Here is a 15,023-nt window from a genome sequence, read left to right as displayed (position 1 = left end):
CTTCGTGGAATGCACTCATTTCAGATAAAATAAAACATTTTATTTTATCTAAAGAATTAAACTTTATTTTGCAAATAGGTAGGTACTTATTAAACTTTTATTGGTTATATATAACCAATAAAATAAACATCTTACATTTCTTGCAAATTCATTAGTACCTGTTAACCTATATCACTCCGACACTGGCAACCTTATTTAGGGATTAGTAACCCTCACAACTATTGTATTCTATTCTGCTCCAACCTTTATACCTGGTGGTCATACTCAATTTAAAATTGTTTTCCTATATACTTCTGTAAACTTGTTGACAAATATCTGTTTTTCATTGAGTCACCCGTATCAACAGTTTAGGGATTTGCATACATAATTTATTGTTTTATTACTCTCTCATACATAAAAATACACTATAATACATTTGCTTATATTAGTGTCTCATTCGTGTCTAGTTGCCTCACTGTTTATCACGTTTCACTGAGCATTTCCCTTTTGCCAACATTTTAGACATGTGAAAGTGTACATTCACATTTCGTAGAAAACCCCATGTAACCAGTCCCTACTAGAAAGCTTCTACCTCAAATAATTAATCCAATTATTAAAATTCTCCAGTGTGATGGCTGTAAGAAAATTGAAGACTTTGATATTAAGGGGACCAGGTTCCCCTGACCTGCTCCCATAAGACTACATGTTATTTTGTCCTTAACTTACGAACACATATTTTATAAACCGCTTTCTCTGGGGCCACCAAACGTTGCAGTTTTTTCTTGAATGATATAATACACAATCTGAACCACCACGAACCGAACAACTTCATTAAATAATTATAATAGTCTCCCGTTATTATACCGCTTCGCTGCTTTGGGAGTATAGCACTCCCTGGGCCTACGGTATACAAGGAAGGTAACATGGCCAGTGCTACGCTTCAACCGCCTATTATTACCCCTGGTTTTACCCAAGGTACTCATTTTATTCAGGCTGAGTCGACCTGGGGCCTATAGACATTTTTAAAAATGTCTAGTTGTTCTTGCCGGCGGTAGGATTTGAACTCCGGACCACCGGCATGCGAGGCAAGCATCCTACCGCTTGCGCTACGCAGGCCCTCATTAAATAATTAATTTTTTACGTTATTTATTTAAAAAAAATTAATTTTTACGTTTTTACATTTTAACATTTTTATTTGTTATTTATAATCAACATTTTTTTAAGTCTTATTCTGGTTCAGAATGTTGTTTATATAATGCAGGATGTTGTAAAAAAATAAAGTCGTAATCTTTAACAGCTTTTTATTTACATGTTACTTAAGTTTAAAAAATGCAACTTTTCAGAGACGCTCACAGACTAAAACAGTCTGATTTGGAACTCTTCAGTCTCGTATTCTTTCCTATGTTTTTTTTGGAAACATAAGTTTTTTCGTACATTTTGTTTAAGCAACACATTTTTCTGGTAGTTGTTGCTTTTTTCAGTCATTTATTCTCATGATATCAATAACATTTAGTCCATTCAGAGTATTAGGTGAAGAGCGAATATTTAGTTTGTTCGGCCCTTTTATTTTTTTTTTTTGCTAATAAAGACTTTTCTGTTTATCAAGTGTAATATACCATTCGATTCAGAAAACTATGTAGAAAATAAAATAGAATAGAAAAAACGTGTGCCACCACTGATTTCTTTAATGGTAATACAGTTTTATCCCAGATAGACTGGCAATCAATTTTTCCTATTCACTCTGATCCATCGTCAATGTGGGACTGTTTTCTTCATACTGCTATTACAACAATTTCTAATCATACAACCCCGCCAACTATACAGAAATGAACTAAAACATTGTATTAACACCTCGGCTACCCACTTAATTTAACATAGCAAAATCTTTGACGAACATATAAACTAACTGGTTCCCTTGATGATTTTCTCGCTCACCGTTTTTTTTTCTAAGATTTGAAGAATCTATCATTGCAAGTGGTAATAGTAAAAAAGTTTATCGGTATATTCCTAAATCTTTATCTTCTTTATTACTTCAAAAAGCTGACAGGTCTTTATGTTCTTCGAATAACGAATCTTCGGAATGTTTATCGTTATTTTTTTCTGAGCTTTTTACACATGAACCTAACGATACCATTCCTCAAATAATGTGTCCGCGTTTCCCTAAAACTCTTGACAATATTTCTTTGACACCGGATACAATTAATATCATTTATGGAAACCATGCAATAATTCTCCACCTAGATTAGATGGACTAACCTGTTTTTTCTTAAAAAAAAAGTGCAGAATCTGTTGCCATTCCTATATCCCTCATAATGACTACTTCTTTTAATCAGAGTTCTCTCGGCTCCTTCTGGAAATTGGCTTTGGTTACTCCTATATTCAAGAAAGGAAATAACCTTGATTGCAATAATTATCGTCCAATCGGCCTGGTTAATATTGTCGGCAACTTCATGGAATCAATTATTTTGGAAGCTATGTCTGACTTTCTTCTTCAAGAAAATGTCATCCTTCACCAACAGCATGGCTTTATTAAAGGTGTTTCAACGATCACAAACTTACTTCATTACGTAAACGATTGGTCATTATCTTTAAATAACGGGCATCCTGTTGATGTAGTCCACTTAGACTCCACAGGTTTCGACCGTGTTCCCAAACCTCGATTACAAGCTAAATTAGATCACTATGGTATCCGCGAAAAGTTAAATATTTGGATTCAAAATTAGCTATCCGACAGGTACTTTACGGTTCGTGTTGGGGAAGACTACTCACTAGATAAGCCAGTCAAGAGCGAAGTCCCACAAAGATCCGTACTTGGACCGTTAATTTTTTGTATCGACATTAGTGATCTTCCGCTCATTATATCCAGTAAGGTGTCCATTTACGCTGATAATACCAAATTATATATGAATCCAATTATTAACCAACATGTTCTTCATTACGATCTTGACCCAATATTTAAATGGTCCTCAGAATGGTAACTTCCGCTTAACATTGAAAAATGCGTTGTTCTACATATATATATTAAACTTAGAGCTAAGATTAATATTATTATAAAAATTAATATTAAACTCACCAGTCTTTCGGGTTGAACCGCGTCGATATCCATTTTGCCGAGCTTTCGACATCCTCTCTGATGTCTTCTTCAGGGCTTCCGAGGTCTCAGTCTCCCGAGCCCCCAGACACTACTACACTCACTAGTCACTTCTAGTTCACTCACTAGTTCACTACTTATACTTATATATTGCATATTAATTTTTATAATAATATTAATCTTAGCTCTAAGTTTAATTGTACTAACCGCGGAAATCTTTCCGAACATTTTATATATATATATATATATATATATATATATATATATATATATATATATATATATATATATATATATATATATATAACCCATCATTCCCCTCCTTTATTAATGGACATCCTTTAAACTCGGTAACCTCCCATAACAATCTCGGAGTAATAATTAATAGTGACTTAAATTGACCTGATCACATAGCGTCGGTGTGTAAACGTGCAAGCTTGAAACTGTTTTCTGTTGATCTCTAACCTAACCTCTAACTATTAACCTCTATCTTTATCTATAAATATTTCTATTAGTAAACTTTATTCAATATACTTCAGACCCATTCTTGAGTTTGCCGGGACAGTCGCGATCTCATTCCAAATCTCAGTTGCGATAAAATCTTAATTGAAAATGTTCAGCGTAAAGCCACAAGACCGGTATTCGGCCGTGTAAGACTTAATTATGAAGATAGACTGTCGATGGCTCATCTTCCGACATTCGAGCAGAGACGTCTTCGAGGTGACCTAATTATGTCCTTTCGTATATTAAAATATAATTTTGGAAACCTAAACACTATATTTACTTTAAATTAAGACGAAATATTAAGAGGTCATCGTTAAAAATTAAAGAGGGAACAGACTACTGCAAGGTCCAGGGTTAACTTTTTGCTAAACAAAATATTTAATATCAGGAACAATTTGGATCAAGAGACTAAGTGTTAACATGTTTAAAAATAGGCTTGATAGTTCTTTATTTCATTTATAGGACTGCGTTATTTCAGGACCGCATTATTTATTTATTTATTTATTTACAATTTTGTATGATGTACTTAATTGTAATTTTTTAATAGTTATTAGTTTTATGATATTTTTCTTTGCCTTTGGGCATAATAGCAGCTCACTCATCGTTTTAAAATAATAATAATAATAATAATAAATACCCTAGTCTAGTCAATCAGTGAAAAAAAGTCATCGATTTCACGTAAAAATCTTATACAGATATTTGAAGATTCTAAAAGATTTATGAGGAATAGTTGATGGCAAATCCTTATAAACCCAGTTTAGGTATCTTCATTCTGTTGATATCTTCTCTGACCTGAACTTGGTCTCTCTCTAGGTCTTGTATTTGTAGGTTTCCTCTTTAATATTCTCTGAATATACCTTCTAAATTTATCTGATTATTTTTCTCGTTGTGAAATAATCATCTAAACTCTCCATCTTGTATTTTTTTGGCCCAAGAATTCTTCTAATAATCTTCATTTCTATTATTCTTAGTTTCTCTTCGTCTCTCTAGGCACATTGTCTCTGTTGTGTAGGTTATGACAGGTCCGAATGCTGTTTTATATATTCTAATTTTGGTGTTTTTGTTTTTATGTTTGTCTTAATAGTTTTTGGTATTTTTAATTGCTCTATTGCCCGCTTTTACTCTTTTAATTTTCTCTGCGTTCCTGTTGTTTGAGCTGTCTATTGTTACACCGAGATACTTATATCTACTTTTTTTAATATACTTTTTTCAATCTTTATATCATTTATGTCACAATTTTTTTTTGAGATTAACATATACTTCGTCTGTTCTTCATTTATTTTTAGTCCTCTACTTTTCGCTTCTTCTATTAGAGTCACCAGTGCGTATTCTAAACTTTTTTGCTTCTTAAGGCTATTACCATATCGTCAGCGTATCGTATAATTTGTGTAGATATTTGTATGATGTTGATTATCTTGTTGAATCCAATTTTTTAATCGCTCCGTCTAGTGTTATATTAAAAAGTGTAGTAGACAGGCATTTACGTTCTTGAACTCCTACGTCTATATTAATAATTTCTGTATTTCCTTTGTCTGTTATAGCTTCTGCTACAGAGTTGTCCATTGTTGTTATTTTCGCTAATCTAATCAATTTTGCTTGCAAAGAAAGAAACGAAGGACAACAAAGAACAAAGAAACTGGTCCTAGGAAAACTGAAGATTAAGGAATGTAAAGAGAAGTTCGAAAAAGAAGTCGAAAATGAATTAAGGGCGCTAGAACTGCACTCCATAGAGGGCAAATGGAATAATATCAAAGCATCAGTAATGATAGCGGCAATTTCCAGCCTGGGAAATAAGAAAAAGGCGAGAAGAGGAGCATGGTTCTATGACGAATGCAGACAAGCAATAAAGGAAGCACACACAATGTATAAAACAAGAAGAACACGGGAAAGACGAACATCATTTGAAGTCGCAAGACGGAAAGCAGACAAGATATGTAGAAATAAAAAAACAGCCTATGAAAATGGACAAATAGAAAAAATGGAAGAAAATTTCAAAAATAACGAAATTAGATGAGCTTACGAATACCTAAAAAAGATAAAAAGTGGGTATAAACCTCAAACAAGTCTATGTAAAGATGAAAGTGGGCAAATAATCAGTGACCAACAGAAAGTCACAGAAACCTGGAAGTATCAAAGACATACGGCAAGAAGAGAAAATACCCGATGACTGGAAAAAAGTATAGTATGCCCGATCTATAAAAAAGGAGACAAACCCCAGTGCAAAAACTACCGTGGAATTTCTCTACTATGTCGAGCATATAAAGTCCTCACGTATATTATAAACCATGGAAGTGAAGCATGGGTCCTGAAAGAAACATCCAAAAGCAAACGTGACACATTCGAAAGGAAAGTACTGAGGAGAATACTAGGACCTGTGAGGGAAAACGGAATCTTCAGAAGTAGATACAACACATATCAACTTTATAAGGAAGCACCACTGTCAGATTTTTGCAATGGGCATAAGAATGGGAAACGTTAGGCTACCAAAAAGAACACTGAATGCTAGAATGTAGGCAAAGAGACCGGTTGGAAAGCCAATAAAGCGCTGGGAAGACACAGTAAACAGCGACGCACAAGCCCTTTTAGGAGTCCGTGTATGGAGAAAATCAGCCACAGACAAGCAAGGGTGGAGGCAAAAAATAAAGGAGGCCAAGGCTCAATTTGGGCTGTAGTGCTGTAGAAGAAGAAGAAGTATCAATTTTGCTGGTATATTGATGTTATGCATTGTGAATAAGAGTCGGTGTCTATTTAGTCAAAGGCTTGCTGGAGAGTATGTTCAATAATAAAATACTTTTATTTTGCTTTTATAGTAGAATAATAATGTTTGAATGTATCCTCGTAGATTAAGTATAAAATATTTATCTTTCAATTGCATGTTAACAGTTTTGATAATTTCATACCACTGAGTATATGTTCAACAATGTCTATTAACCTTCAGACCAATATTTACAATATTCAAGCATTTTTAAAGTGTTGTTTGCACAATGAATATATTTTTAACTGCCTAACGAACGGATTAAACATCAGAATCATTTGTTTGCTTAAACAAATTAATCAATAAATGATTGGGCTCGAAAATGTTAATACTACAGTAAAATGTGTGGTTTTTTCAATCGATAGCGGTTGTGGCAGATGTAAATTTAAAGGTATAACACCAATGATGCTTTTTTATTATTCGATCATTCGATGTTCACTACAAATATGTGGAATATTTGCCCAAATACACTTTATATGTACAGATCAAATAGATAATGCATACTTAAATTTGAGTATTTATACTTTTTTCATGCATTCTCATTGTCAGGTACTTCAGGGTTTTATAAAATTACCATTTCTGTTTGTCGAAATATTGGAAACACAATTTAAAAGCTGTTTTTTTTTTAAATGTTTCCATATGTTTCGTGGACCTTAAGAAGGCATTTGATCGGGTCAAATTAACGGACGTTATCCAGTTATTTTACTCAAGAGAGATACCTCTAGGAATAATCAAAACAATTGAAAATATCTACAAAAACAGCACACTAAAAGTAAAAGTAGAAAAAAAACTTTTTCCCAGGAATGAGTAGGTGGCCCATCGCCCAATCCCTTTTCGGAGCACCATTTCTTCATTCGTCGTCGACACCCTCCCTACCTTCCACTGAGCGTTGGTTACCCAATCTCCGGTTTGCTCAGGTTTGACAGGGTTTACCCGTGTGATTAAGCCATACTTCTTGGAGGTGAGGATAGGAATGGAGTAGGAGTGTCTAGAGGAGTTATCAGACACCAACACCTTGTATTTGTTTCACCTTGCCTGGTATCAAGTTGCACTGTTAAAGAACTCTGCTATCATGCATTTTCGAGTATAAATTATACTTTCCCCAAAATCTGTAGCATAATATTCTTAGTCTTTTATACGAAGTACTTTTCATACGAAGTTTTTTCTTCTATGTTCTCTTTTATATAACTCTTCCTTGAGGACATCCCTTATATAGCCCCCCACGGCTCACCATCCACTATAACTCTCATTATTATATATTGTAGCATTCTAATAATACACTCGATTGAGGTGTCATTAGCTTTTTCGTCATTAGTGCTTGTAGGCCTGATAAAGGTCTTGTGAAATATACTATCAAGGTCTAAGAATGACTTCTTTCTCGTGTAGCGCTCATCCGCGCCGCTTGTCTTAGGAAAATTACAAGTTATGTAAAATTCATGTTTATTAAAGCAAATCATTACAAAGATATCCTCGTTAAATGTACCAATCACTCCCTGTATGTAAAGTTTTTGCCAAAATATATAAACTTTCCAAATAGATAAGACTAATAAAGACACTGATAACAAAAACGTAAACAAAATTTATTGACCAGTAGATAAACCGCGCTTGTTTGACAAAGTTCTTTGCTGCAATTGTTTCAATTGTATTCCTTATCGCGATTATCTTTGACCGGATATTATGAGTAACTTAACGAGACGTTAGTTCTACGCGAAAGGTACGAGTAGTATAGAAAGTTTCGATACCGATTAAACTTTCTGTCAGCGAACAAACTAAATATTTTGTTATCTATTAAACAAAATGGGAATAAAGCTTCAAATTTATATAGGGAAATATAAGAATACACTATTCTATTATTTGTATTTGTAGGTATATTTGGATTTATTAATTTATTTGTGTGTGCTTATTCGTCCAGTCGTCGGAGACGAAAATGCCACTGAACCTTTAAAAATTACACGAACAAGCTGAATTTTGATGGGTATGTAAGGAATGTAGCTGAGATAATTTTGAACACAAATGTTTATATATTTGCCATATTTATCATAATAATACACAATAACAGTAATATATTTTGTATAAGACAATACCGATTCTTTTCTGTTTGTTTCAGAATCTACAACGCCATATTGGAACCAAACCAAAGATCTAATACGAGTTAACCCAGTCAAAATAGAAGAAATGGCTTCAGATTTGATAGCACCAGCTGTTGTCGTTGTAGGCCTATTTGTTATAAATGCCGCAGTTCTCTTCCTCATCCGGAGGGCAAGAAAAAGGTAATAATATTATTTTACTGTTGTGGTATGTCTTTTAGTTAAAGCTGCAGTTTTATAAAATTAGTTGTGTAATTAAAACTACAATAATTGTTAAATGTGTTGAAAAATAATTGAAGATAGCTCTAGATACAAACCAACTACTCTTCTTAATTCAATAAAAACAATGAAATATTTGTTTTATGCGATAGGATAGACCGGGGAAATCCCGGCATCTTAAAACAATTTGAATTTTCAGATATATTCTATATTAGTTGGGTTTTTTATGAAAATACCATAGTATGATTGGAATTTTCCGCATCCATTGGATATGTAATATTGGTAAAACAATGTCAATTTCCCTAACTTTAGCAAGGTGTCAGTATTTCCCCGAGCACCGGGGTAATTCTGACAGTAGTAATAATAAGAAATTAATGAGACAACTGATGGTATCGCTATATAAGAAAACATTAAATACTTGAACGAAAACAAGATAACCAGATAGGTACATTAAAAATAAAAACTTTTTACTGTTTCTACAACAAAGAACTTAGTTCATAGAACAAAAATCACACTGATACTTTTCAGGGCAATCATACCCACTGCACTCATCGTGAGCCCATTATCTCACCACAAACCAAACACATTTAAGTGTTTTCGGAAAATAATTCAAAACTGTCATCAAATCCGTTGTCATCACATACTTTTGATTCATCTATATCTTCTTCGGAAGGCTATTCTTCAAAATTAATTTTATTTGGGATTACTTCTTTCACTCTTCAACATTTTTAGCTTCAGATTCGGGTCGACCTTTGGATCCTGTATAACTTTTTCTACTCTACGCTTGGCTTTTAAGTTCCGAATTTCTTTTTTCTTTCACCGTTTTCATAGGGGTACCAGTCATAATTACGGAGTGTTGTGTTCTGGAATTTTTTGGATTTGGTTTAGCATCATTAAATGATTTTGGAAGAGGTGATACAAATTCCAAAATGTCTGAGACGTAGTTTCAGAGGATTTTGGACAAGAATTTGGTACAACATTCGTTTTCGAACTACCAAGTAATAGATTTTCATAAATCCCACTTAAATGTAAGCTCTTTGTTGTTTCGGCTACAAATTTCTATCTTTTGGATTATGTTTTAAAATCTGACAAGTTTTGACGCAAGCCTCGTTAGCGCTTGCAAGCTTCTCAGTGCCATTATGATTGTGTTCATGAAAAGTTGCACTAAGTGCTGGTTCATAAACATTTTTACAGTCAACGAGGACTGGAGTTTGAGTGTCTAGCTCAGTGACAAAGTCTATATCAGTAAATTTTTCAGTGCTGTACGGTAAGATCCCTGAAGCACTAAATTCTGCAACTCCTTTATCCATGTTTGCAACTTTCAAGTAAGCTTCATTCAATATAGATGCTATGTCATACATATAAATCTTTTGAAATTGGTTTTCCCTCAAGAACCTGTCGTACTGTATGTGGAACGCTTTCTTCAGGGGGCCATAAAACGACAAATCCAAGGCTGTAGTTTATGTGATGTGTGAGGTGGTATTCAGACAACATGTACATGATTAGATCTACAATAATCATAACTATCAAGAGACATGTCACTCCCGTGATTGTCCATGATCAATAAGACGGGATCTTCCTCTGTTGATTTTACGTTGTCTTTGAAATGTGTTAGCCACTCCATGAAGAAGTCTTCATTTGACCATTGAATTTGATCATTGAACCAGCATTTGTAAATGGCTTCAACCTTTCTCTAACTGCGGTGACATCCTCTGCGGTATGTATGCACCTGAAGCACTCAAAGTGCAGACAATCATAATATTTCTGTCTCTTTTCCAACTTGTGACAGAGCCCACCTGATGTTGGCCCTTAGTAGCTAAAACCTTTCTAGGTTTTTGGACCGTAGATATACCGTAGATATATACAAATTGTAAAAAAATAAATCCACTTCAGATTTGTTAAAGGCAATAAATCGGTTCAGACTGTTGTTGCTGAGGGTTGTCTTAGACTTAAGGTAGCATTCCTCTTGCGAAATCCGAAAACCCAGTCCTTTTCAGCCATTTTGGTACCTTTATTAAATTTATGTTTTATGTATAACTTTTCAGCAAGATCATACGGCAAGTCTACGTAAGTCTGTCAAAGTAATGCCATAAAACTGGTTTGATAGTTATTTAATGTGATCAGCTAACATAGCTTATTATTCTGCTGAACAGTACGATTTCCTTCCCAAGGCTGGTTTTTCGGTAGAACTATTCCTTGGTAATGTTAGATCTTTCTGAAGTCAGTGACGAATCGTTCTTGTTGAAACTTTCTGAAGGAGATCAAGATGTTTATTTTTGTGTTCTGTGGCAGTTATGGAAGACTTCAACCTTACTTCACTCCTGATGATGGTGTCAGTCCTAGATGATGTTTTTTTAGGAGCTCCAGAGCCAAGTTTTCTTTCCGGAACGTGCTACGGTAATTACAGATTTCCCTTTCTCAAGTAACGTTAAAGTACGAACTTTCTCCTGTTGTGTGAGGTTCTTTCGACCCATATGTTTCGCTTCAATATAGAATTGAACGATCCACTACTCGCACAAAGTTAACTGTACAACACAGCCAACACTCAGAATACTAAATAAACTAAGCGGTCAGTAAACTACAGACAGTCGCCGTCGCAACGCAAGTACGTTATCTTCTCTCCCCTCAAATGCCAAACAAGCGCAGACAGAACGCATGTAATTTTTTTTTTTCGAATTTAGTGATTTTTTTGGCAATGTAAAGATTTTTTGCCGGCACTGTATATAACGACGACAGACTTCCAATAGTTGTAAATTTTCCTTCTTGTATTTTTTTGGTCTTAGAATCTTTCGAATATTTCTTTTTAAAATCCTCAATTTATCGTCACTTCTATTTGTTAAGCACCTTTTCTCTATTTTTCAGGTCACAATACGATGGATTACAACCTTTTATAATATTTTCGTGTATAACTTGGTGAATGTGTTTGTAAATTGCACCTGGTCCTCTAAATACGACACTATACCGTGATAAATATCTTAAACGCAGGTGTAAGATGCTATGACGAATTTTGAACTGACGAAACGGTAAAATGAATAACAAAGAAGTGTTTGATATTTAATATTTATTTTCTTTTTGGTGAAAATAAGTTTTAAATAATTTTGATATTGCTTATAGTATGATGTAGTATAACGTGTTTTATGTTAACTTAATATTCTTCTGTCTGATATTCTGATCACTTGTCAATGTTCTGAGTTTCTGAGAACTTCAATCTCTGAGTTTCAATCACAGTTTCTGAGAAACACCTGTAGATACTTTTTTCAGACATTGCCATAAAGAGTAAGGGAACTGATAATAAATTTACCTTTTAAAATGTCATCGAGAGTTTAAAAAACACAATTTTAGTGTGCCTCTTAGTAGTTTCTCCTGGAGAAAAAATAGCGATATTGAGATGGCAATGGGTAGCACATGTAGCAAGACAAGACACCGACAGATGGTCTCATAAAGTGACATTCTGGAGACCTCGAGAAACAAAAAGAAGCGTGGGAAGACCCAAAAAGAGATGGATAGACAATATAATAGCTGTAGCTGGAAAGCAGTGGATGAGAATTGCAAAAGATAGAAAAGCGTGGAAGCAATTGGAGGAGGCCTATGTCCAACAATGGATAAATGAAGTCTGAAGAAGAAGAAGAAGAAGGTGACCTAATATGCTGGAGTAACGGCTCGAACCGAACAAGAACATTGCTAAAGCAATTTTGTTTCTGCATAACAAATATTTTCTCCTAAAAGAAAAATTCAGTCGGGCTAGAAACTTGGTTATCAAACGGATTAAACTATGTGGGACTCTTTTCTTGTTATTGAGCCCAAGGTGACCTGGCATGTTGGAATATCCCCCAAAAATTGTCGGACATGTCTGAAAGCACAATTTTCCACTACCGAATACAGATCGCATAGCTTTTGAGTAATAATTTTGCCCGTTCTCAATTTGACAAAGACTTTTTCGAGAATTGTTAGAGGAGGGAGTATGATCCTGTGTAACTCCTGGTTATTATTACTCCTAGCTAGTTATTACAGCTGCTAACCAGCTCGCATACGTTGTAGAATACTATATGTACACCCTGGGTAATCCTAATGAGCTAGAGTTTTGCAAAGCCAGTCCTAAAAATCTTTATCTTGACTAATTTTTACGATATTAATGGAAAAGAACGCTAGGTGGCCTATAGAAATACAAATGGTGATTAATGTTATTATAAATTTTTAAGCACTGTATTTAAAGTCCTTTCATCCAAACTGTTATTATTCTTCTTCGTTTGTTTTTGGGTTTCGATTATATAATCATTTACCCAGTACATGTAAGGTTATGCTCGTCTTGCTCTAGGCAATGCACAACCAGGGATAAATTTCTAATTCTGTTTCATCTGTTTATTTTTTTCATGGTTACTGTTTACTGCTAATTGACAACTGGGTTATACTGAAAGATCAGCTGTTCCATTTGTTTATCTTCTTCATTTAAGGTTACTGTTTACTGCTAATTGACAAATGGGTGATACTGAAAGATCAGCTTTTCCATTTGTTTATCTTCTTCATTTAAGGTTAGATTAGACTTTTCTCGTTTGGGGCTAGCTTCCAAATATTGCCACATTAGGTTTATGGGTAATGCTACCTTCGGTTAGGATTAAGGATTTTAAGGACGTACATTTTTGTATTTTAGGATATTTCCAGTATTTTCTAGATTTATTTTGTTATTTCGACAAGTATAAAAAAAAAATTTTTTTATAGATCGATTTGAAAAAATTTGATGAATTTAATAATTATTTTTATAACTTTGTCAGAGGGTTTATATAGAATACTATGTAAAATTATTGGACTCTCTATTCCTGCTTTTATTAGTTCTAAATACAGATCCATATTTTTGTGTTTGTTTATGGGACATTCAAAGAAGATATGGATCACTGTTCCAATGGTTTCCTCATTCACATATCGGTGTTTCTGTTTTATCTATTTTGTAGAGATAGCAAGGAGTTTTGCAATGTTCACTACGTAAACGATTAATATTTGTTATGGTATTTCTGCCCATATCCCTACATTTGACATACCGTGGTTTTATGGGGAAATCACACTGCAATCCGCAATAGTTTGGATCTTTATCTTTAATTTGGGAATGCCATTCATTGTAGAATTGTGTTAAAATGTTGTAACGCAAAAGATATCTGTACTAACATTTTTTATATCATATGGTACTCTTAATTCTCTCCCAATATTCGCCAGCCTATCAGCTACCTCATTACCTTTAATCCCCTGATGTCCAGGTACCCATTCTATTCCTATCGAGAATCCCATATTATTAGCTTCTACCAATAGTTTTTTAGTCATTATGGTTACGTAATCGATTAGATCCCATTTGAGACTGGAAATTTTGGATAAAGCACTTTTTGAATCCGCAAAGATAACTACTTTCATGATCCCCTTCTCAATGCACACAGAGATAGCTTTATATATAGCTATCATTTCAGTTGTACAGATTTGTGTGTAATTATGGAGCCTTGATGAAAATTTGTAATTAATCTGTGGTATATAAATTCCAAATCCAGATTGGTTTGTTTGTGGTTCGATAGATCCATCTGTATATACATAGGTATGATTACTATATATTCCACCATATTTTGTTAAAAACATTTCATTAGATTCAATTTCATATTTTTCATATTCTAGGCTATTAATTGTAATAGGATATAAAAGAATTTTTCTTTCTACTTCATATATGGGATTAATTTTGTATCGGATTATATTTTTTTATTTTTTGAGTATGTATATGCTAATGAGTAGTTTGGTTATTATTTGTTATTAGACTGTTATTATTTGTTTGACATATTGACTCAGCTGAACATTTTTATGTTACTGATAAATGACTATTATTAATATTTGTTATTTTTGTTTTCAGGCAAGATTTGACAAACATAAATGACGAAGAATTAGGTTCATTTACTCTCTCCTCACCCGTTGAATGAATGTTGCCTTAATTTATTTGTAATTTGTAATATATAAAATAAAAATTATATACATTTAATATTTTTTCCTATAAATAAATTTATATTTATGTCGAAATATGTACCGTTATTTCGAAGTATCGAGTTTTGAATATATTGTATAAGAATTACAACATTCTTAATAAAAAAATTGTTGTTTTATTGACCTCGTTTAAATGTAGTGAGTTTGCATATTTATTATAATTACCTATTCTTAAACTAATAATTTTTCTGCTTTACAACAAGAACTGTCCAATTTCTTGACAAATTAAAAACTTTTTATTATAAAAATTAAAAAGGAATACAATCCATGTGAGAACGGGCCTACGACAGAGAGATGTCCTATCCTGTATTCTATTCAACATCACGTTAGGGAAAATAATTAGAGATCCAAAAGTCAACACCAGAGGAAGAGGAACCATAAT

At 33.6% G+C, this 15,023-nt stretch overlaps 1 protein-coding gene across 1 annotated transcript in view; it reads left to right on the top strand.

Annotated features, from left to right (window-relative positions):
* Positions 1-14,760, top strand: part of LOC140437799 (uncharacterized) — a 94,587-nt gene extending 79,827 nt beyond the window's left edge. Inside the window, exons 8-9 of the mRNA XM_072527544.1 lie at positions 8,437-8,599; positions 14,514-14,760. Of these exons, the coding sequence (XP_072383645.1) occupies positions 8,437-8,599; positions 14,514-14,580 (230 nt within the window). The 3' untranslated portion in view covers positions 14,581-14,760. The remainder of the gene's footprint in view (positions 1-8,436; positions 8,600-14,513) is intronic.
* The last annotated feature ends 263 nt before the right edge of the window (positions 14,761-15,023 follow it).

The sequence above is a fragment of the Diabrotica undecimpunctata genome, chromosome 3, assembly GCF_040954645.1.
Source record: "Diabrotica undecimpunctata isolate CICGRU chromosome 3, icDiaUnde3, whole genome shotgun sequence".
Classification (NCBI taxonomy): Eukaryota; Metazoa; Arthropoda; class Insecta; order Coleoptera; family Chrysomelidae; genus Diabrotica; species Diabrotica undecimpunctata.
Note: the sequence above shows the minus strand (reverse complement) of the source record. Positions and strands in the feature narration are given on the sequence as shown.